This window comes from Aethalodelphis obliquidens, unplaced genomic scaffold (genome assembly GCF_003676395.1).
Source record: "Aethalodelphis obliquidens isolate GAN/ISIS:26980383/991018 unplaced genomic scaffold, ASM367639v1 scaffold62, whole genome shotgun sequence".
NCBI classification, from domain to species: domain Eukaryota; kingdom Metazoa; phylum Chordata; class Mammalia; order Artiodactyla; family Delphinidae; genus Aethalodelphis; species Aethalodelphis obliquidens.
In genome coordinates, this window is record NW_020838006.1 from 2,706,914 (window position 1) to 2,731,660 (window position 24,747).

A 24,747-nucleotide genomic window follows, 5' to 3' on the forward strand; every position below is an offset into this window, starting at 1 on the left:
TAGAAGCCTGCTTTTAGCCAGACTTGATATTAGTCCTTCCTGTGCTCAGGTCATAATCTGGCACTTGGCATGGAGAGAACCATGCATGTGAACTGTGATGTTTCCAAACTCTGTGGTATTGGACGTGATTTCTAAGCTAGAGGATGTTCTATGGCTATCATGCTAGAGGCAGACATCCATTCTCTGTTCCCCAAATACCGATCCATATTTCTATTATGACAGCCATTGCCATCCATTAGAGTATTCCTTTTACTTGTCTTTTTCCCTCTAGACTGACCACTTTTTCAGGTACAGAGTCCAGGGTAGTGAAACATATATGTATACTGAATAGCTTTCAGTTTTCTTTTATTAATGAATGAATGTGTTAAAAATGTTTCTAAGTTTAACATCCTTTGATTAGTATCGTTTTTGAATTCATTAGTATGAACAGCTTTTTTTTTTGCGATACGCGGACCTCTCACTGTTGTGGCCTCTCCCGTTGCGGAGCACAGGCTCCGGACGCGCAGGCTCAGCGGCCATGGCTCACGGGCCCAGCCACTCCGCAGCATGTGGGATCTTCCCGGACCGGGGCACGAACCCGTGTCCCCTGCATCGGCAGGCGGACTCTCAACCACTGCGCCACCAGGGAAGCCCTGAACAGCTTTTTAATGTACAAGTCACCCTGAATATCACAGGGATAGTTTAATTAAAAACTAATTCATATCCATACCTGAAAAAAAAGATAGTTTCTAGATTAAAATTTTATCATATTTTATCTTAGTTCTTGAAAATTTTTTAAATTTGTTTTCATCTCATCCCTCTACTCTCACACAAAGATTTTTTTAAGCTCGCCCCCAATAAACTGCTTCTGTTGTCATTAGCTTACTCTCTCTACCAGCTCCTCCCACTGTACTTTTTTTTTTCTGAAGTAAGATTTATAATCTATCTGAGGTGAGAAATTTTAAAATTTAATATTTAAAACATCAGAGTTGTAAGTTATGATAATAAAGAGATATTTTTTAAAAAGCATCACTACAAATCCAATATAAATACTAGAAGAATTTAAATAAACTGAATGCTAATTAAAAATGTTCAACTTCTCTAAGGGACAGCAGGAATTCTGCTATTAATACATATTAGCTGAAATGTATATCAATATCTACTTATAAGATACGATGTTAGAAACATTTTTAGTGAATCATAAAACTGAAGTTGTGTTAAGTTTTAAATAAAAATCAGTATATAGTGTTTTACATTAATTTTGCTAAGCAAAATACTTGTCGTCTGTTCATTTGCTTAAGATAGCAAATCCTATAAACCATTAGATTATTTTATCAGTTTATGCATCCGATGTTTTATGTTTAGTGCAGAGTTTGGGAGACTAGAAATACTCCACTAAGCAAGCAAATTGTAATTACTTCTTCATAATTACCATGCAACTTTATTGCCATGCATTGTTATAATTATATTTTAAATATTCCCCATTTACATGAGAGACCAAAATGTCTTCTAGCACATTACAAACTGTGGCTTATAACTGCATCTCACTTCCACAAAGGCCTTTTCTTCATTTAGCCTCTATTTCAACTACTGTTAAAAGAGACTAAACAAAATCAATTGACATCATAATACTGCAATAAGGAAATTGTAGACAATATAACATTTCTATGCTACTGAAATCGTCTCATTATTCAGAGGATTCATGTTTAACATCTAAGGTATATTCCTCCTTCCTTAAGGATTCAGTCATAATTACATCAGTGCTTCTCAAACTTCAATGCATACAGGAATCACCTTGGGATCTGCTGCAAATACAGATTTTAATTCAGTATAACTGGGAAAGGGCCCTCGACTCTGCATTTCTAACAGGCTCCCATGTGCTGATACCACTGCTGCTGGTCCTTGGGCCACACTGAATAGCAACACTGGCAAGTATTATGTATATCTATGTGCAAAATGCTGTTAACAATTTTCACACACACACACACAAACTTCACCCAGAACTCTGCTATAATCACTTTCCACCTTCAAGCCTGGAAATTACTTATTATTGTTAGAAGACTTAACAGAAACTGTTACCAAAATCAACTTCCGCTGTTCACCACTCAGAAGCCAATACTCAAGAGACAAGTGTTGGTTGAAAAGAAAAGATTGGTTTATTCAGGAGACCAGTAACCTGGGGAGAAGGTGGACTTGTGTCCAAGAACCAACTCCCAAGTTTCTGCTCAACCATGAAAGTTTTTAAAGGAAGAATCATTTGGGGAGGGGGTCAGAGTCTTTGTTATCTTCCGCTGTGTATAGACCTTCTTCTGATTGGTTGGTGGTGAGGTAGCAGGGTGGTATCCAGGAATTTTGTGCTTGGCCTGAAGTTATCATCCTGGGGCCTTAGTCCTGCAGAAGAACTCAGAGCTATATTGTTCCATACATTCCTTAAGCAGGAACCAAGACCCTGCCCCAGGGCGGCTGCACTAGTGGTTCTTGCCTGCTCCTCCTTTGTTTCTGCATTCTCTCCTCTCCCTGATTAGCAACTCTTTGAATCTACCCTTTGGAACTCAGGGAAGGTCAGGGAGGCTGAATGAAGCCTATTTCCTACAAAGAAGAAATGGGGGACACGGAAAGGATTTGTACCCAGGAGGGCCCCACAGGGTCCTTCTTGGTTTCAAAACATCATTGAACCTGTGAAAAAAATCTGCCAAGTAAGCATTAGGGAATTTCACTCTGAAGTGACATGGGGTAGTAAGAGACAGCTTCCAGAAGAATGTGACATTTGAGCTACATTCTGAAGGTTGATTAGTAGTTTGCCAGATGGAGGGTATGGGTCCAGGGGGCGGGGTAGGAGGGAGATGCAAAAGGAGATTTCAGGCAGGAGGAAAGGCATTTAGAGGTGAGGGGACTGTAAACCACTGGGGGAGAGGAGGAGACTGATGAAAGGTAAGATTAAGGGCACAAATTCTTATCTTCTAATTAAGGAGTTGAGACTTTACCCTGCAGGTGTTTAGAAATTACATGAGGACTAGAAGATTATATAAATCTAACTAATTTACTAATGTTTTCTCTTCCACTCTGAATAAAATAGTCCCTTGGGAAACTGACAATCAGAATGACACGCCTGCAGTTCAAGGGCAATATTACGGATATTCCATCTTATTCTAATGACACTTTTGAACATTTGTTTCTGGGGTTTTATTTTTTTAATTCATTTAGCGAAACATTGTGGCCCTGTCTTCTTTACCATCATAATCATCTTCAAATTAAGAAAGTAACAGGAGATGTTTCAACTTAGCGATGCCAATAAATACAAATAGGTCATTGTCAACATCCATAGCCTGACGGTTTATGAAGATCCTTGAATATCAGGGTGGCTAATATTTGAAGCCTCTAAGACACTGTAAAACACAATTTGCAAAGATATCTCAGTTGAAAGCTAAGAAAGTCTCACCCCATGACTTTTTAAATGTCCCCTAGTGTTAAAAATAATTTTTTGAAAGTTCTCTTTTCAGTAATGGCAAACTTCAAGATAGGCTTAAAATCCAGAATCTCCTAGTCTATCTATATTTGATCCTTGGCAAGCTAGACTATTGTTATCTGGTAATATTTGTTTCAGGGATGCTTCTGCACAATTTTTTATGCTAGTGGGTAAAAGAAATCTTAAGGTTAATCGTTCATTCAGTCTTTTCTTTTCCTGCCAGTACTGTTCCCCAATTCTACAGCTTCCAAGGTTTCACCAAAAAAAGACTTTTAAATGTATATATACACACATAAACATATGTATAGTAGGAGAGGAAAAATAATTTTCTCTCTACTCTTCTAGGTCTTGACTGAGACACCCCCTGTAATAAATGACAGATTAACAAGAGAAAAACAAACAGGCGTTTAATAACATGTATACTTCCTATACACATGGCAGGCACTCAGAAAAACTGAGCCCCTCAGTCAGCAGTCATTCATGGCAAAAGACAAGGATACAGGGAAGGGTGAAGAATTAGGACCACATGTGGGAGATCATGAATTGGGCAGCATCCCAGCCAGCAGAGAGAATGGAGCTACCAGGAGCTGTATAAAATAAAAGACTTTTATAGGCGGAAAAGAGTGGGACAAGAAAGGCATACTAGCAAAAAGTGGATTGGTTGTGACAAGGTCCCTTTCCTTTAGGGGATGCAGGGGTCTGTCAGGCAGGTTACCGCTCTAGTGCTGACCAAGGGATTCCTGATGGACTGGTTTCAGATTCCATTTCTCAGAGAGGCTGAAACTATAAGTCTCTGTTTGGTGACATGGGGCTTAGCATAAGTGACTTCATTTAGGGCTTGTTGTCTTGTTTTTAACACCAACATAGTCGGAAGGGGTTGATTCTTGTCTCTTTACTTCTAAGGCAAGTTCACATTCTGCTTCAACTGATTATTTTTTCAACAATATTTGTTATATTCTTTTATGGTCTGCCAGTACTTTTTTGAAGCCCAGTTAGTTAGAACAGCCGCCAACAGAGTTGAAACTAAAAGGGGGCCAAATGTCTCTCCAGAAGCAAGAGGACTTCAAAAGATATGCATTACAAAGCACTACTGTGACTCACATAATCACTTATTTTTAAAGGGGATTTGCTAATGTAAAATTGGTTTCTTATCTTCCCAGCCCCTAGTGAGCCTTTACTGTGCAAATTCGCTGATGGAGGACAAAAGAAGCGACAGAATCAAAGTAAATACACCCAGAATGGAAGGCCTTGGCCCAGGGAAGGAGAGGTGAGTCCTGACTGACCTGTGCTCAGAAATGTGGCCACAGGCATCCCTCAGGAGGGTGGCAAGACAGACACACGGGGCTGTGAGAGAACCAGGTCCTGTAGAAAACCAGATGGCAAATGAGCAGGCCTATATTGATTTAATCAGAATAAAATTAGTTCAGGAGGAGTATAGGACTTCCAAATTGACCTCAGTTCTGCACTACAGTAAGTCTTCTGTCTTTAACCAAACTTGAACCCTATAATACTCACTGAGAGACTTAGCCACAAAGAATTGATCCATAACTGTGTCATAGTTATAAAATGAGGGTATGATTACTTAAGAAAATATTTTCAGTGAAAACAATAGTGAGAGTTAAATGTTTGTGTTTGAAAAAAACAAACAAAAATTTAGATTTATTTCATTCTACTGTTGAGATGTTCCACTTGCACATATATGTGTAGTTACGAAATGCCCGTGTGCTCATAAACATGTTGATATGTGTCTTATATATGTATATATCAATATAAAATATGACATTTTCTGTTGGTCAAGGAGAAAGAAAAGCAGATACACACAAGGTTTTGCTTTTCCCAACAAGGAGAAAAGCATTTAACAGTTAATTATCCCTTTACTCTCCTAACACAAAACAGTAGAAAAGCAAGCTTATGGCTCCAGTGCCACTTGGGAATGGATTCCTGTTGGTTATTTTTGTTGTGAGAAGACAAGGAAAAGGTGTCTGGGCTTCTAAGAGGTCTTTTTATTCTTTGTGAAATAGAATGGAGTTGTTTGAATGCCTTGAATAAATGCCATTTTGTACCAAGACCATCATTTCAACAGAAGAGCTTTATTTAGTATTTCTATTCAAAGCATCTACTTCATCCATTTATCATTTAAGAGGCATCCTACTTGATGCAGCATTTTATACTTTCAACACTGAGATTACAGTTGTAAGGAAAGAAAAGAGGGTGGGATTTTTTACTCAGCAAAACCTTTAGCCATTTTTCAGTTTCTAAGACTGTAGTCTGTTTTGAGTATTTCCATGCAGATCTCAAAACCCCTTGTAAAGTGGATAGCTATGTTTAAGTACTGTATAATCTATAACTCATTACCTTAAGGAAAAAGAGAATCACCACTGAACACTTGAAGCTAATTTAAAAAAAAAACCAAGAGTTTCAATTTTAGAAAAGTAGTCAGAACAGAAGAGGGCAGGGTGTGACCGTGTGTTTTTAGTGGGCAGTTTGTGATCAGCAGGTAGCCCACTGCCCCCAGAAGAAAGGTGATTTGTGATAGCACTCATTTGCACAGTGGTCCCATGCCAGTCATCCATGGTCTAGAAAGACTCATTTGATCTTTCAAAATTTACTTGAGTCAAATGCCCGCTGATTAGAGATTCCTGGATCACAGACCATAACCCCAAGCCTCAATATTTAACTAGGTAACTTAGCAATGATGACTGAAATTTCAGTTCCTATATTATTACATTCCCTGAATAGATACCAATTGCAGCAAGACACCTCACTTGAGTCTACATTTCTTAGAAACCAAACCAATAAACATAAAAGAAACATAAACTTAGAGCGGCCACCCTGCTACTGTATACAGAATCCAGGGCTCTGGGTTTAGAGCATGATAAAGACCACGTGTACTATTGCCATGGAAGCATTGTGGAGTCAAATTTAGGACCCAGGCACCTTGTAATTTAAATGTAGGTTTTAAAGTATATTCTTAATCTTTGTTTTCAAAAGTTGCTTTTTAAGAGCTATAGGTTTTCTTGTTGAATATGAAAATCAAGGGACCATCATAAATTTATCTGTGACCAATAAAAACATATTCCAAGTATGCAGATACATTTCAGAGGAAAGAAATCAGGAAAATAAATGGCATGAACTGAAAATACACTTATCAGATATCTTGGTTTTGAGATGAGCATGTTAATTTTTACTCTGTGATTATGTGATTATGGTCTTAGAAGTAGACGCACCAAGAATATTGGAAAACTTTGCCCATTATTACATATATTTTTTCTTCTATTTCCCCTTGCATAGTACTTGCTAGACTAAATAAAAGTATGTATATTAGTATGGTGTATAAGGTATGACATCATACAAATTAATCCTGTGTAAGCAATATTTAATCATCTCTTATAAACCAGTCAGTTCCAGTTACTGTATTTCATTGTTTCTAAGACACACATTTTTGTTGCTGTTGTTTTTCCACATTTTGACACTGCTGAAATTGACTCTCCTCTTATAATCAATGGCAAGACAGTTTGTATTTTCTCCTGTTAAGTCACCTGGGGGTACTATCTACATTCTCTGCTTTAGGTCTTTGACCGCATAGATCTTATCAATTGAAACTCTAACCAAAGCAAGGACTGTGGGTCAGATTCTTAAAGAGAACTTTTTGCTTCCTTCCCTCACCCAGATTGAGACATGCATCTTCCCTTGAAGTCCATTTCTGGTGGGTGGTTTGGTGTTTTACCTTGTAGCCCTTTGGCATTCCAGCTTTATAAGGAGATCATTTGGGCTATTTGTTTTTGCTTATTTGTTTTGTTATATAAAATAATGGTAAACCTTTCAATCATCGTTGCCTTAGATAAAATAAAAAATGATAATTTAGATTCTGCTGCTTCACAACCTGAGATCATAGCCCAGAATGAGGCTAATGTTTACTTGTCCTCTCTCTTGAGTCAGGTGAAAATTGATAGTGTGAAAAAGATTTCTGAGACAATGCTTCAGATACAAAACCAGTGGCTTGCAAGCAACTTTGAAGTACCTTAAACATGAAAATTGATAGGCTAATTAAAATTTTAATTTATTATGTAAAGCTGTTTTATTCTGGGTGGCATTTTGATAACAGTTCTTCTAGCATAGTTTGGTGAAATGCTATTACTGACCACGTTATACACATAAATTAGTGTAAATTAGCCAGGTTTTGAAATATAAGTATATGTTGGCAGACGTATTTTTGCATAAGTGAAGAATACTGGAATATTTTTAAGTTATTAACTAATCTCTCAAGTGACACCAAAAGCTATGAGCAGAAGGGCCAGGGATTGGCGCTGTGAGCCCTCTCTTTCCAAGGACTCTATAACAGTCTTACCATTTTGTTTCTTAATGCAGCCTTCCTCAAATTCTTTGGTCTTTGTTTTCCTTTATACTCTTAAAAATTATTAGTTATTAGTTCATTAAAAAAAAAAACCCATCACCTGTTAACAAAAATAGAACTCTTTTATGGAAAGTACTATATTTTTCAAAGCAAAGACTTTTTTTTTGAAGAAAGGCACTGTTTTACATTTTTGCCCATCACTTTAATGTCTGGCTGAGTAGAAGATGACTAGACTTGCATTCAGGCAGACCTCGTTTTACTGCACTTCCCTTTTCTGCACTTGACAGATGTTGTGTCTTTTACAAATTGACGTTTGTGGCAACCCTGCATTGAGCAAGTCTATTGGTGCCATTTTTCTAGCAGCATTTCCGTACTTCCTGTCTTTGTGTCACATTTTCATAATTCTCGCACTATTTCAAAATTTTTCATTATTATTGTATTTGTTATAGTGATCTGTGATCAGTGATCTTTGATGTGATTATTGTGATTGTTTTGGGACATCATGAACTGTGTCCATATAGGATGATGTGTGTGTTCTGACTGCTCCACTCTCTGGCCATTCCCCCATCTCTCTCCCTCTTCTTGGGCCTCCCTGTTTTCTGAGGCAATGCTGAAATTAGGCTAATTAATGGTCTCTAAGTGTTCAAGTGAAAGGAAGAGTCCCACATCCCTCACTTTAAATCAAAAGCTAGAAATAATTAAGCTTATTGAGGAAGGTATATCGAAAGCCCAGATAGGCTGAAAGTTGGCCAAGTAGTCACTACAAAGGAAAAGTTCTGGAAGGAAATTAAAAGCACTACTCCAGTGAACACATGAATGATAAAAAAGCAGAATAGCCTTATTGCTGATACAGAGACAGTTTTAGTTGTCTGGATAGAAGACCAAACCAGCCACAACATTCCCTCAGGCCAAAGCCTGATCCGTAGCCAGGCCCTAACTCTCTTCAATTCTAGCAACGATGAAAGAGGTGAGAAAGCTGCAGAAGAAGAGTCTGAAGCTAGCAGAGGTTTAAGGAGGTTTAAGGAAAGACTCCATCTCAGTAACATCAAAGTGCAAAGTGAAGCAGCAAATGCTGATGTAGAAGTTGCAGCAAGTTCTCCAGAAGGTCTAGATAAGATAATAAAAGTGGCTACACTAAATAACAGATTTTCAGTGTAGATGAAACAACCTTCTTCGGGAAGAATATGCTATCTAGGACTTTCCCAGCTGGAGGGGAGAAGTCAGTGCCCAGCTTCAAAGTTTCAGAGGACACGCTGACTTTTGTTAGGGGCTAATGCAGCTGGTGACATGAAGTTGAAGCCAAAGTATCCAAGACTGGATACTACAGACATGATGGAAACATATAGACAGACTCCCTACCCCCTTGGAACCTAAAGTGGCAAAGTAGGAGATTAAAAGTAGAACTGAATACAATTTAGGTTGTAGAAATAAAATCACTGACTGTAACTGGCTTCGTACCTACACAACAGTTAAAGAAAGCCAAAGCCAAAATAACAGCAAAAATAACAAAAACAGCAGCCGCATGAATATCAGCTCACATTTGTCATGTTACTAACCATTAACTGTTCATTTGATTGATTGGTTGTTTGTTTTTCAGGGTAGGTAGCTGATTTGTCTACATTTAAACCCCACCCCACCCCCAATTCTCCTGGAAGTTGGAAAGCTCTGCTTTGTCACCCATCCCGTAGAGGCATCCATGCTCACGGGTGCCGAGTGGCTCTGAGAGAATAAAGTTAAGAGAAGTAACTTGAGCTTTGAGTTGTTATTTAATAAATCTTGAGTCCTCTAATGTGCCCAACTGAGAATAATAATTCTTTCTGAACTTTAAGGAATCATGTGTGTCAACGTCTGTGATATGCTCAAAATTGTTTGCTTTTGATTGTAAGTTACCAGGCACTCTACTCGAGTGGCTAACGGGGTCAAACACTGGAGTTTAAGTCACAAATCCACAGCTTTCAAGCTGAATGACAAACTTTGACCCACGTTTTGTTAATGTTTTTATAAGATCATACCCACAATCGTTATTTGCATTCCAAGCATTATTTGGCACTGAACATTACGTGATTTTCAAATTTCTAGCCAATTTTCCCTTGAAGGTCATGTAATCAAAAAAGCCAAGAGCTGGCAAGGAGAGGGGGACTTGGATGGAGAAGATGAAAGAAAAAGAAAAAAAAGTAAAAGAAAAACATGAACTCTTGTAGATATCAAGGAAAAGATTGAGCTACTGATGAATTACATGGTTGGTGTTTTTAAAGGGAAAGAAGATGAATTATTAACCTACCTATTCTGGCAACTAATGACGTTTACAAAAGTGCTTATACAACCTCCGTGGCTATGAAAAGTACTCCTCATGGTCAAGTACTTTCCAGTATCTTTCAAAACTATTATCTTTGACAGAAGAAGCATTCTGATGCCACAACTGGTGACTTTCTGGATTTAACAAAGAATTAGCAAACGAATTTTCTTACATATTCTACGGACTTCATAGTACTGAATGTAAATAATCTTTAAGCTTCTGCATCCTAATCTATTTCAAGGGTGAGGTTACCAAATTCTTCTGTGTAAGGAATTTTTAGAATCCTTATAAATAGTGCTATTAATTTATAAAATTTCCTTTTGTTTAATGAAAGACTCAGACTCACAAAATAATCAGTTTGAAAAAAGGTACAGTTGATCTTTGTTATTCGTGGGAACCAGATTTGTAAATTTATCCCACTTGCTAAAATTTATTTGGTACCCAGGATCAATACTCGCGGTGTTTTTATGGTCATTTGAAGTTGTGCATAGCAGCAAAAAGTTTGAGTCACCAAACACATACCCCCCAGATGAGGTTGAGCACGTGATGCTTTGCCTTCTTGTTTCAGTTCTTATACTATCAACTAATGTCCTTTCTTTGGTTTATTTAGGGTTACAGGTATTGTTTGTTCGTGCTTTTCACTGTTTAAAATGGCCCTCAAGTGTAGTGCTGAAGTGTTGTCTAGTGTTTCTATGTGAAAGAAATCTATAATGTGCCTTATGGAAAAAATATGGAAAAGTAAAGATAAGCTTTGTTCAGGCATGACTTAGAGCACTGTTGGTTTTGAGTTCAATGTTAATGAATCAACAGTATATATTAAATATGGTGTCTTTAGAGAAAAATAGATATAAAACAAGGTTATCTATTGATTAGTTGGTGAAAATGTTGTGACCAGGCAGGAACCTAACTATATATTTCCTCTAGAAGCAGTGACTCAGTATTCCCTAATTCAGTGTTCATGGTGACTTAATAGAATAGAACTACTTCAAATAACAAGATTCAATTCTATCTTATTTTATGATCACTGCCATTGAATGGGATCCAGTCTCTTGGTTAATTTTATGTCTCTCCCACTGATGTAAAAAATAATGTGCATGGGTATCAAAAGTAACTGTTACCAGTGTATGAGCCAACTATCTTAATTTGAAGAGTTGTGTTACAGTCTATTGTCAGCCTTTATGTATTTAAAGACATTAGTTCTTACTCTACTCAACCAATATGTGTAAAACTCTCTAAGGAATTTGGAAAAAGCCCTGATCCTGTTTTCATTAATTTAATGAGTCCATGAGTGACCAGTAGACTCGGAATTATTTCATAAAATCCTTAAACATTTGACACAATGTAAAGATTCATGTATCTTCCTTAGCAAGAAAAAGTCATTAGCCTAATACATTGAATTATTTCCACTACATTTATATCATTCTTATTTAAACACCTCTTTGCATCTGAGAAGAAGCCATTTTGGCTCTGTAGGAACCAAACTGGGTCACATTGATATGGACATTATTGATGCTGAAGGGCATGTAGATGTCTGTGGAAGTAACGGCAAACATGCTCCATAAAATCTGGAGAGAAGAGGCTATCACTCCAGTCACAGTTCATAGGGAACCCTAGCAACAGAATATTTTGAGTTTCTTGAAAGCATTGGGCTGTCAGTAGTTGTTACCAATGTTATTGTAAACCACATGCTTTGAGACATTCTTAGCAGTGAGGAAAACAAGGCACAACTCAAACACGTGGCCCTCTGGCCTGCAGTTGGATCTTTTCTGACTAGTGCATCCTGCTTCCAAACTATTTGATCAGTCACCAGTCAGTGTCCTTCGTATTAAGTATGAGAAGAACCTGACAGCAGGCCCAGGAATTCATCATTTCTGTTAGCTTGGGAACCATATTGACTACAATTTTATTTTACAATACTGAACATTAGAAAATTTGTTTCAGAGATACAGAATTGACGTCCTGCCCCAATGAGCCATTAGAAGTAATACTTTGGGGCTTCCCTGGTGGCGCAGTCGTTGGGAGTCCGCCTGCCGATGCAGGGGACGCGGGTTCGTGCCCCGGTCCGGGAAGATCCCACATGCCGCGGAGCCTGTGCGTCCGGAGCCTGTGCTCCGCAGTGGGAGAGGCCACAACAGTGAGAGGCCCAAGTACCGCAAAAAAAAAAAAAAAAAAAAAAAGAAGTAATACTTTGAGGAGAAACTGAAGCACAGTTTCCTATGAAATAGTATAGCTATCTGAAAATTAATTATTAATTATAATTATCTGAAAATCTTAGTAATAGTTGCATGTAGATTGAGGTTATCTTCAACCATATTCCATGGAAGTAGAAACATCATCTATATAGTTTGCTACTGTTTCCATTGGATATATCATAGTGCTTGGCAGTTAGTTGTCCAATTATTTTCTTTAATGAGACCTTGGGAAAAAAGTTAAGATGTATCTAGCAACATGGCCAGGTTCTGAAAATAGTCCTCTTAACTTTGAACTGAAGGAGAATCTTTACATATGTGATCTTGAAAAGAGCAATTGGCTGTTATGATACACGACAGCACTTGCAGTTAAGTGTGTTACCTAGCCCACCAGATGAAGTGTTTTCATTTCATGTGCTTTGCCTGCAATTTCGAAAGCAGACTCAAGGTGAATGACCCTTCTAATCTCAAAAGAAATCTTCCCATTGGCAAAAGAACTTGAATTCTTAGTAACTCAGCATGAATGCTTCCTTAGTTAAGTGTTCTTTTTTTTTTTTGCGGTATGTGGGCCTCTCTCACTGTTGCGGCCTCTCCCGCTGCGGAGCACAGGTTCCGGATGCGCAGGCTCAGCGGCCATGGCTCACGGGCCCAGCCGCTCCGCGGCATGTGGGATCTTCCCAGACCGGGACACGAACCCGTGTCCCCAGCATCGGCAGGTGGACTCTCAACCACTGGGCCACCAGGGAAGCCCAAGTGTTCTTATTTTAAAGCTGCTGGGTCTAATATTTACTAACCTATGATCACTAAAGGTAAATCTTGTAAATTCCTGTAATAGTGTAAGTTTGGATAAAATGTGATTGATGACAAGCTCTAGTCCTCTGTCTCCTCTCCATTCCCAAGGAGGAGAATGGGAAAACTTACTTATATTCTTGGGGAGGGGATAGTGTTGGGAGAATTAGGAGGGGCTGAAGGCTGGGAAGATTACATCAAGCAATTACAAGGAGAAAGGCTGATGGTTGATCTCCACGTCTCCTGTATGCCCTTGACCCAGTCTCCATGGATCAGGGCAGCTAAGTGGGGCATCAACAACCTGGGGGATTTCTGGAGTTGTTGGCACTGTCTTGGCAACCCACCTGTCACAAAATGCAGAGTCATCCCCATCAATATTTAAGCTGCAGCTTGTGACCTCAAGGTAACATCAAACTATAGCTGGGACCTGGCAGAATACAGATCAATTAGCTAGATACCTGGGACTTTCAGCTGTCTAGCTGCACAGGCTCGCCCTGGATGCAACCTCAGCATCTGATATTTTTTACCCTATTTACCCATGTTATGGTGGAGATTAATAGTATATACACTACATCATTGACTCTAAGACACCATCAATTAAAGATAAAGTATTATATTGAATACCACTAAAAAAGCAGAGAAACTTGCCAAACTCTCAAATGCCATCAAGTATACTGTGAGCCCCAATTTCATGGATATTAAAAAGTGAAACAAAACTATGTCTTGGATTGCTGTATGCCTGAAACTAACACAACATGGTTAATCAGCTATACTCCAATATAAAATAAAAATTAAAAAGCAAAAAACAAAACTATGTCTTGGAATCTACAAAGATCAGTCATTTAGACAGAGATAAAAACAGAAGTACCTACATTAAATATGGCAATGCTCTCTTATCTCTTTTATGATTATCAATCAAGGCTTCATTTAACTTTGGTTTTAATGACGAACTCAGACTAGCACTTTTTTTCCCCCAAGACTTTGAGACCTTTAGCTACATGGTATAATGCTACGATACCTTTTCTTCTGCTTCCTTCTTTTTTTTTTTTAATTTTATTTATTTTTATTTTTGGCTGCATTGGGTCTTTGTTGCTGTGCATGGGCTCTCTCTACTTGCAGAGAGCAGGGGCTACTCTTGGCTGTGGTGCCCGGACTTCTCATTGCGGTGGCTTCTGTTGTGGAGCACAGGCTCTAGGCACACAGGCTTCAGTGGTTGTGGCTTGCAGCTCTAGAGCACAGGCTCAGTAGTTGTGGCTCACGGGCTTAGCTGCTCCGCAGCATGTGGGATCTTCCCGGACCAGGGTTTGAACCTGTGTCCCTTGCATTGGCAGGCGGATCTTTAACCACTGCGCCACCAGGGAAGCCCTGTTTCCTTTTTAACAATGCTTTTTTGTGTGTGCCGCCATAGACTTTCTCAGCCTTCCAATCTTAATTCTGTCTGCATCTTTTTATCTTGACCTTCTCTATTGTAAGATAGGGGAGAGCATCTCTGTCTGACAAGAATGCTGTAGCGAAAGCCAAAAAAGCAGAAATATCGAGATGACAGAGTTCATAAACAGTAGCATAACTCTCCTTGATGTTCTTTTCCCAAACACAAGGAGGCAAATTATCTCTATTCTCTGCCTGTTGTTACTATTTCTTTTTAAAGTGATAAGTCCCCTGCATTTCATTTGCTTAATTCCTGACAAACTCCTCGAGATTTCAAGACGACTTTTAACGATCTCCTCTTCTCTGCACTTGGGGTCAGATGCCTGGGTAAGGAGGGGCCTCGAGTTCCTCCTGGCCTCCCCCTCATGATATGGTTCATGTGCATGGGCTGCCCTGTTACATCGGGAAGGTCTCCCAATGACCCCAACAATCATTTTGCTTCCCCCCATCTCTACTAATCAATCAAGGGCTGAGACATTGTCTTTAGACGTTTGAGTGAGTTCACTTGAAATTGTTTTAAGGAAATTTTGCTAATAAGGAAAATCTAAAACACTCCAATTCCATTTTCAAATACAAATTTGGGAATTCCCTGACAGTCCAGCGGTTGGGGCTCCACATTTCCACTGCATAAAATTTCCATTCCCCACAGTGGAAATATATTCATTTACTAATTCATTGAACAAACATTTACTGAGTCTGTTACATTCCAAGCACTGCTTCTGGAAGAAGATATACCAAGATGGAAACATTCAGGAGCCTGGTTAAGAGAGGCATACGCATGGCAAAGTGTGGTCATGTTAGCTCCCATCCTGCATCATGGGGACAGAGCTAAGAAAGAGGTTAATGCTTTACGGAGAGAGAAATGGCTTTTAGAGGCTATGACATTTAGCCTGAGGCTGGGAGAAGAGCATTGCAGTATTCCCTCAGACAATGATACAGAACATTTCCAGCCAAAACCTATAGCTGCAAAGGCCCAGAGGTTAACACTATAGGGCAGGGTGAGTGTATGTCTGAGTTTGGTGAAGGGAGGGGTCTGGAATTGCACAGGAAAGTTGTGGAGGTCAGGAGGTACATACACATTTGATCACGAAAGGCTCTGTAAGCCATGTTTTATCTCAAAGGTGATAAGATGCCACCAATGTGTTCAGATCTGCCTATCATAAGAACACATTTCACAGCATGATGGTATGGTTGGTGGATGGAAAGGAAGGTGCAAGCAAAGGCTGGAGAGGATATTTTTACCAAAGGATAGTAGTAAACACCCAAACAAGAAATGATAACCTAAAAAAAGATACTGATGATACATGAACTTACTAATTTAACTTGGCAATAAGTGTCTGGAACTCAGTATGGATACTTGAGTTTGAGACCAAGATTTGGGCATCACTTGGACGTAAACAATAGTTGGGATCATAAAGTGAATGTCATCGTTGTGTAGAAGGAGAGAGAAGGAGGGAAACTCTGTCCTGAGCACTGGCACCTCAAAGGCAGATCGAGCAAGAAAAAGCCCTCTGAGAGGTCAGAAGAAAACTAGGGGAGAGCCTCACAGAAGCAGAGGGAAAGGAGTTTTGAAGGAAGAAGGGGAAAAAAAAATCCCTGGTCAAATGATGCAAACTAATCAAATAAGATTTGGAATAACAGTGATTTGGGGGTTCAGAAATTATGAAAGTCAGGGAGTGCACTGTAAGCCAGTTCACAGGTTGGTTGGCATCTTTTGGGACAGTTAGCTAGGATTTCTGTCTTATCTTAGGACCATGCAATATTGGCTCCCTTTTGTAGGCTTTGGACATTTCCTTGTCTCCTGTCTCATTTGTCCCTCATCCTCTCTTTAGAGGAGGGACTGGCTGCAAAAAGCCCAAGGAGCATCCCTCCAGCAGGTGAGAGCAGAGACCTGCCTTACATGGCTGACTGCCTCTCCCAGGAGACACAGACCACTCAGTGGTCACTTATCCATGCCAGAGCCATTCCCGGTAAAACCCTACCACTTGCCTCTTCTGAAGGCCAGGAGTTCAGGCTCTCATATCCTCTTCAGCAAGCACACTCTCTTAACAGGAAAGAGGTTAAAAGCCCTTTCTTTGGCCAAAAGCTTGACAGGGTATTGATCATTTTGTGGTTTTTCTGGTGATTTTTATTGATTCCTCTGAATGTCTTGGATATCCACACTTCGGGGATCAAATATGAAACTTTCAATTTCTCAGCCAGTTTGGCCTTTGGATTTATACATTGTTACTAGCTTCCACCACTAGAAACCCTGAATCATTAACCCTGGATTTTCGGTCTTCATTCTTGACCCCCTGCTCAGTCTCTCCCTGACCCTTCTGGCTGTAACAGTCCCTATCCTTCCCAGCTTTCTGTATTCTACTGACCCAGCAAATCCAAATGTCTCCTGACATTTTCAAGCTTACTTCTGAATCAGACCTCTGATCTATATGACTTTTACAAATAGTATGCCTTTTTCTACCCTCCTGAATTTATAATTTTAAAACAAATAATAGAAGATATAGTATGTTTCTTTGGTTTTTCCTCCATTATAAAATATTTCTCATCATATACAACTTAAAAGAGCCAGAAAAAAATATGAAAGTAAAGAAAGCCATTTATAGTTAATACTTATCCCAATATTGAACATTGTTGACAGTAATTTTTCCTTAGTAGTCGAAGATTTTTTTAATTTTTAAAATTTTTATTTGTTCACACATATTGTACACGTAATTTTGTATCATGATTTCTTCACTAAAAGGCATGTTTTCTAAAGAGAAAGGCTGGTAAATAAATATAAACAAAGTTAAATGAGGTTTCATGACAATAGCAGTACCTAAACATTTATAACGCATTATACTTTTAAGCCATTTTCACATATCATTTTTTAAGTCATCTTATTTCAGTTATTAAATTTTTAACCATAACCAGCTAACAGTTATAAAGATTGTTTAATTAGTTGTAAGAATTAAACTCTTTAAAAATAATATCCAGAAAACCAAGTTATCCTTTTCTTCATTGGCTTCCTGAACTCATCTTGTGCTAATTCAGTACGCAATATTAAAATTCAGTACGCAATATACTAAAATATACAATATTTACTACCTATTTATTAAAGTGTTGCCTGAAATCTGATCTTAGAAGATTGGAAAGTTTTATAATTATTCATTTGTAACTCATCCAATCATGATGTATTGTGTGTCAGGGCAGAATTTAGAAAAAGGAGAAACATTAGGCTACAACATCAGTGTTTCAGTTTTCCAGGAATTACAGTGTGTATTTGTCCATGTAATCAAATGTTTTGATTCCCATTCACATTACACTGTAAAAACAGTTTCAAAAATGATAGAAACCATTCTATCAGCTATCTTTTCAGTGGCTTTGTTAGAGTCAATGATACTCTGCTCCTCAGATAAGACCAAGCATTCCAGTCTAGAAGGTCTTCTTGAAGTGGTAATGCCTTCTCTAGTGAGTACATTTTAAGCAGTATTTCCATAATTATTACTTCTTCATTTAAAGTTCTGGATATCAAATATCTAGCCCCTAAGTCAAAATGATGTGTCTCAATGAATCCCCTATGTTTATTGGAAATAATTTTGGGTCCCTATGTCGACTGAAAAAAAAATGCGCAACCTAAAAGTTGAGAATTATGTTTTATTTGTTGGACAAAATTGAGAACTTAAGCCTGGGACACAGCATCCAGATCACTCTGAGAGACTGCTTCCAAAGAGGTAAGGGAGGAACCAGGAGATACAGGAGTTTTTGCAACAAAAGATCTCAAGTTAAGGATGCATCTTTCTATATATGGGAAGATGCAAAAGTCAGGGCTCATTGAAATCATTGCTTTGATATGCACCTCAGCTATCTGGGGCCAGTATCCCGTGCTTTCTCATCCTGAGTCTCTTCAGGATGCACTGTGGGGTGGGCAGTGGCTGCAGTGTCTGATGATTTGACGGTGGGCATCCTGTTTCTATCCTGAGTTCCCTCAGGGCTCACCAGAGTGGCTGTAGTGTGATGGCTTGATGGCTGCAAATCTTTGTTTACTGATATGGCAGGCAACATTTTTTCATTGACACCTAATTACTCCAATAAACCATATTTTAAAGTTTTTATTTAGCTCTTATAGATTCTATCTGAAAGGACTAGAAATACCCCATTATGGCTGAAATATTAAGCCAAAACTCAGCTGCTGCTGGAAAATGACAAAAATGTCCCCTCTTTGTTTTAAATAAATCATAAATGCCTTTAATCCACAAATAATGTGAACTTAAAAAGTGGAAAATATTTGTGAATTTAATAAACCCCTTTCAAAAGAGAGTGACGGGATTAAACATCACTTCTCTATTTATATGGTGTGACATTTTCGTTTGGTTCCAAGTTACTTTACTTTTTGTGTGACTCTGGAGTTTGTAAACATGCCATAAAATTTGTTAATTACATAATGACAATTTCATGGTTCTAGCTCAGTATAAAGGTGGCTAGACAGAGCAGCAAAATCGATTTTCTTTTTTACCTTGTGGAAAGAAACAAAAGGAAATGGAATGCAAAAATCTGCATTAAGACCATATTAGAATTATAACTCAACAATCTGTTACACATGAAATGAAAACCAGGTGCATCCCAGTGTTAGTTATTGTGCTGTGATATTCAGCCAGCGGTTTAAGTTCAAACACCCCTTTGTTTAACCCATGCCTTGCTTTGTAAACCACAGTGTTCCAAATGCAGATCTGTGGTTGTCTTCTCTTGCCAAAGGTCCTCAGAGGCACAACTGGCCCCAGGCCAAATCATGAAGTAGATGAAACTTGGCTTCATCCTCTCCTTAGTTTCTCTCCACCCACCTGTCCCCCAGTGCCTACCCTACTCACCCATCACTCTGGTTCTTCCCGCTGTTTTCCAGGGGGCTCATGCTATTTCTTGTTGCCAAAGCCCTCTTTGACTATATCATTTTCCTGCTTGAAAAATGATCAGTGGCTCCCCAAGAGGAACCAAACAATCAAGACCTTCCTCCTTTCCTTCCAAATCTTATTGTCAACTGCTCCCTCCAATGTTCTACTGCAAGTGGATCGTCCGCCTTGCCCTTTTTATTCACACGCCTTTTCCATGCTATTATTCCTTCTGCCTAAACTGGCCTCCGCCTCTCATCTCCATCTATGGAAATCTCTCACCTGTACCTCTTCCAAGTGCCTTCCCTGACCACCCTGGCCTCTCCCCTACACCTCATGCATACCCTCACGGGGCACTTGCCACGTGTTGCTTTGTGTTATAATGTTTATGTATGTGTCTTGTCTCCAGGCACTGTGGTGGGCGTTTCACAAAAGTAATATCTTTTAAATTTCACAACAATCATCTGAGGTAGGTATTACTATACCACTTGACAATTAAGGAAAATGAGGCTCAAATAGATTAAATAACTTGCCTGAGGTCACAGTGCTAGAGAACAACAGAGCTAAGACTTGGACCCAGGTCCAAAACATATATTCTTTCCACTAAACCATATTATCATCTATTTAGTTCTTTCCATCTTCTGCAAGATGAGTGGAGGTTTAAGATGGAGGAAGAGGCCAACTTAGGCTTTCTGATTATCAAATACTATTCAAGAAAGAGAGAGAATTTTTGTAATAATTACCGTATTCCTAGCTAGACCTGATTGGTTAACTATAATCCATGAGGAATTCAAGTCAAATGTGAAAGAAAAAAAATCTTTACCTGACATTGCCAGAACAAATACACATGGCATAAAAAGAGAATATTGAAGACCTATAATTCAAGAAAAGCATTGGTCTCTGAGCACTGTTGGAAAATACGTTCAAGGAAAACAGTTAAATGTGGCTTCCTAAAGTCCCCTGGGATTTAAACAATTTGGGGGTGAACAGGGGTCTGAAGATACAGTGATCATTTAAATTTCTTATTAAATAAATCTCTTATTGATTAAATATTAATAAATAAATTTAAATTTATTTATTAAATTTATTTATTAAATAAATCTCTTATTAATTAAATAAATAATATCTTTATTGAGTACAAAACCTGTTTTTTTCATCCTGTCTTTGGTGTGACATCTTGGATAAGTTAGAGGAAAGAAGCTTAGGGATTCTAAGAGGGAAGTCTCATCCCAGATGGACAGTTTTTCCAGCTGCCCTCTCCAGGACCCAGAACCATGGAGTCCCGCCTGGACAGGTCCCTCCTGGGGAGTCTTTGGCCTCAGACCAGCCTCCCATTTGTCACATGGCAGAGACCCCATCTAGGGAAGAATTTAGACTTAGAATCTATGTGCTTTGACATCACTGCCTTTGCTTCTCCCATGGGGGGGAAAGTAATCTGTCTTCATTTCCACTCTTCTATTCTCATTTTCCAGACCCCAGCTCGTCACATTATCATATCGTATTTCTTCAACATGAGTGATGGGCAGTTATCATTAAGCCTGTATTCTCAGTGCATCTCCATCTCAGCTTTGTTTGCAAACTTCGTTTCAATTACGTGTGCTCCCTGTATGCCAGTTTCATTTATAGATGGCTCTACAGTTTTGTTCCTCATACCAATCTTAATAATAATTTTGAAATTACTGTTTAGGGAAAACAATGCATGTAAGCTTGAATGTAGCAGGCCGTCCTGGACTTCAGGCCCTATCTTAGAAAGCCTGAGAATTTTCATTTCAGTTATGTGTTAAAACTGAGGAATTAAATGAGCTTATCAGGAAAACCACCTTCAATCACACTGGAAAAAAACTCAAACATGAAAGATCTTTTTTATTTTCTCTAAAGTTTTTATGGTTTTTCTTATCCTCTACAAAAGTCAATTTATTTTTTTCTTACTAAAGCTAATTTATTTTTTCTTATTATTTTGAAATAATTATATATTCACAGGAAATTGCAAAAGACATGTACAGGGAGGTCCTATTTACCCTGCACCCCGTCTCTCCCAGTGGTTACATCTTATATAATAATAGTGCATTATCGAGCCAGGAGATTGACATTGGACTAATTTATTTTTAAGTTTCCAAAAAGAAAAAAATCCAACCTAAAGACAACCTAGTCATCTTTGTTTCATTCTATTTCTGTTTCTGCTCACAAGCAATAACCAGGCTGACAGTTCTGGAAAACAAAGGGTGGTAGACCCATGCGGCCACAAAGAAATGATCTTCGGGGCTCATTCAAAATCCTAGTCAATGTCATGGCTGGTCTGGGTTGGAATCTGGTTCTGCCTCCACACATGTGACCTTAACCAAGTCAGTTGATCCCTCCAAGTTTCCGTGTCTGCATCTATCAAATGGAGGAAATATTTCTCCTGCCTACTTCATAGGGTCCTTGTGAGGATGAAATATGATGATGTGTATGCAAGGAGGTAGGGTGTCAGTCAGCGATCATCAAGTTGATATTCTCTTCTGCAACAACTGTCAGTTACAGAAATGTAGTTTTTCAGTGGTGGTTTTATTCTTAGAAAAATAACTAAACCACCTCCTTATTAGCCACAAGGCCTAGAATTTCCATCACATGTAAATGACCTTCCCTTTCTACACTCTTAGTGAGACAGGTACCAGCAAGTATTGGACAGCACTCTGTGATTCATTGCCTAGACACCCCTGAGGCATGCAATATTTTAAAATAAATGTTTCTTAACATTTTCTTCTAAAAGGTCGAATGTGTTTTAAGTAGCTTTTATTTTTACTCTGACCCCAGCATCTATCCTTTCCTTTTTTTCATGCCATGGGATATACAATAGGTATTCTTGAAAATACTGAGAAATTATAAGGATACCAGATTAGACAGTGCATGGCTTATGAATTAGAAATGAAAATCATCCAAACTGCATTGTTCTTTGGGTTGTCTGGATATATAATATAAACTCCCGAACTCACTGGTGGATTCTTGTGTTCAGATAGTAAAAATGCTAGTCTTGGTAGTAAGGGAGGAGAAATATATAGGATAAAGTAAACTTAAATCGTAGAAAGTAAAGGTAAAAGCATTGTGCGTATTGAATGCTTTGGACACCACCATAAAAATGTTAAGATCCATTTTCTCCCCTCTTCCCCCCATATACAGGCTGGCATGGCTCTGACCTATGACCCCACAGCTGCCATACAGAATGGGTAAGTAGACTACATTTTCTCTATTTTAATTGCTAAGGTATCTTTGAACTCTGAAATCAGTACTGAAGAAAAATATTCAAATCTTTCTTTTTGTTTTAAACCTTTCTCATCATTGTATTTTTTTCTTCCTGTGAGTGACTCTTATTTCATGGCACCCCCCATGTCACCCATTCTTACAATGCTTCTGCCCACATTCTGTCTCTCCCTTTCTCATCTGAGAAAGAGTAAGGAGTAGGATTTGAAGGGGGGTGTATGTAGATAGACTGGTCTGGGAGAAGTGTCCGTGTATCGCTATGGTAAGAGTGTCGCTCCTACTAATAACTCTAGAGTTTAGACTTCAGTAGTTTTAGCATGTGCCCAGGTTCATTTTGACATTAACAGTGCTTCCACTCTTGCCTTCTGGCTATCAGGGGAAGGGTAACGGACAGAGTCAAGTTAGTAGCTTGGTGATTGCATTTTCATTCTTCATCGTAATAAGCACCTGGAAACTTGCAGCCTCTTACTTAGAACAAGTCACATAGCCTAAAATTCTCCTCTGAAAAATCAGACTTAAGCTACACGATCTGGCCTCTCTAAAATTCTGTCATTCTGAATATTCTTTGGTTGAAACTTTCTTCTTACTTTGCAATTTCTTTTCTTTAGTTTGGCCATCCTGCAATGGACCAACAAACCAAAGAATAAGTATTATTTTTATTTTCACACCCTTTTATCTTAGATTTCTCCATGGCTGTCAGTTTTCTGTCTTTCAGTCTCATTAAAGAAGCAATCAGAATGAAGGTCTCATTTAAGATCAACTTAGAGGATAGAAGGAATTAAACTCCATTTTTCTATTTAGTCAGCTGCATCTAATGAACACCTGTGGGATGTAGAAAATGTTTAGCTCCCTCTTATTTTTATAGTTATTCATTCAGGGGGTCATTTATTTACTCATTCAGTAAACATCCAATGAGTCTGCCAAGCACAGTACTATGCTCTATAGGTTAAAAAAAAACAATGTATGAGACAAGGGCTTTGCCCTCAAGAAACTCACGGTCTATCCTTCCATGAAAGAGTCAACATGGTTGGTAGTCTAGGGTAAGAGTCTAGTCCTTTGTCCTTTGTTCATTAAAACTTCTCTAGGAGTGAAACTTAAGAATATCCTTTCATTTATCCAATAAGCCTTCTCTTATTTCCAACAAGGCACTTTAAACTTGGTGGTCAGAAGAACAAAAGACAAGATGTAAAGACATGAAATAAAGTCCTCTAGAATCGTACTGTATAGTTGGGAAAATAAAATAGTTAACTCAAAAGGCATAGAATAAGGCATTATTATATATATATATTATATATATATGCTCAGCGACAGTGACAGAAAACAGGTATTATAATGTAAGGGAATGACATTTGTTGAACACATACTAAGTACCAAGTATTTTACATTTGTAATTTAATGGCACATGGTGTCAAGGACTGGAGATGCCCCAGTGGCCTAGGTCCGGACTGGAGAGAGTGAATGCTCTGCTTTAGTCAGTCATCTTTCCAGTGCACAATTTAAAATCTGAATTTGTTTTCCCAAAGACCTAACTTTCCAAGTTTTCATCCTGATCCATTACAAACGTACAGAGAAAAAAATTGAGATTTCAGCCTGCAATCCGAGCAGCCCAAAGTGAACTTTGGGTGGTGCCATATTAGAGGCAGTGAGGACTGCCTAGTACACAGGGCGCATGTCTCCCTTCCCAGGTCACCATCTATACCGTATAGAGGTCGACTGCAAGTACATACGTCTGCCTTCTGTGACATCTTTGTCTGAACCTTATAGTAACAGTATAACATTCTATTCTTTGAACTATTTCAACAGTTGCAAAAGTGGTTCATCCTCTCCACTGTCCACTTAGACATTTACAACAATGAATATTTCCCTCAGGAAACAAATTGTAGTTAAGATGCTGAGAATACCATCTTCTTTATTTTATCTCCTGTCATCTGATAAAGAACTTTGTGTCATCCAGCAGTCCCTGTCTTCAATACTGTCTTGTCTACTGAATATTCCTTTCAGCCTGTAAAATACTCGAGTCTCTCCCACCTATAAAGAAGGTAGAAGCAAAACAATCCTTTTCTGCCCATGAGATCACTTCTACTGACCACACTCTTTTAGCTTTCTTTTCACTGGTAAACAACCCCAGTTTTCTATACACACTGTCT

General features: G+C 38.6%; 1 protein-coding gene across 12 annotated transcripts in view; it reads left to right on the forward strand.

The window, feature by feature from the left end:
* RBMS3 (RNA binding motif single stranded interacting protein 3) overlaps positions 1-24,747 on the forward strand; it is a 715,251-nt gene that overhangs the window by 576,761 nt on the left and 113,743 nt on the right. For all 12 annotated transcript variants that reach the window (XM_027088163.1, XM_027088168.1, XM_027088170.1 and 9 more), the window contains 2 exons: positions 4,606-4,712; positions 22,520-22,566. In XM_027088163.1, the coding sequence (XP_026943964.1) occupies positions 4,606-4,712; positions 22,520-22,566 (154 nt within the window). The remainder of the gene's footprint in view (positions 1-4,605; positions 4,713-22,519; positions 22,567-24,747) is intronic.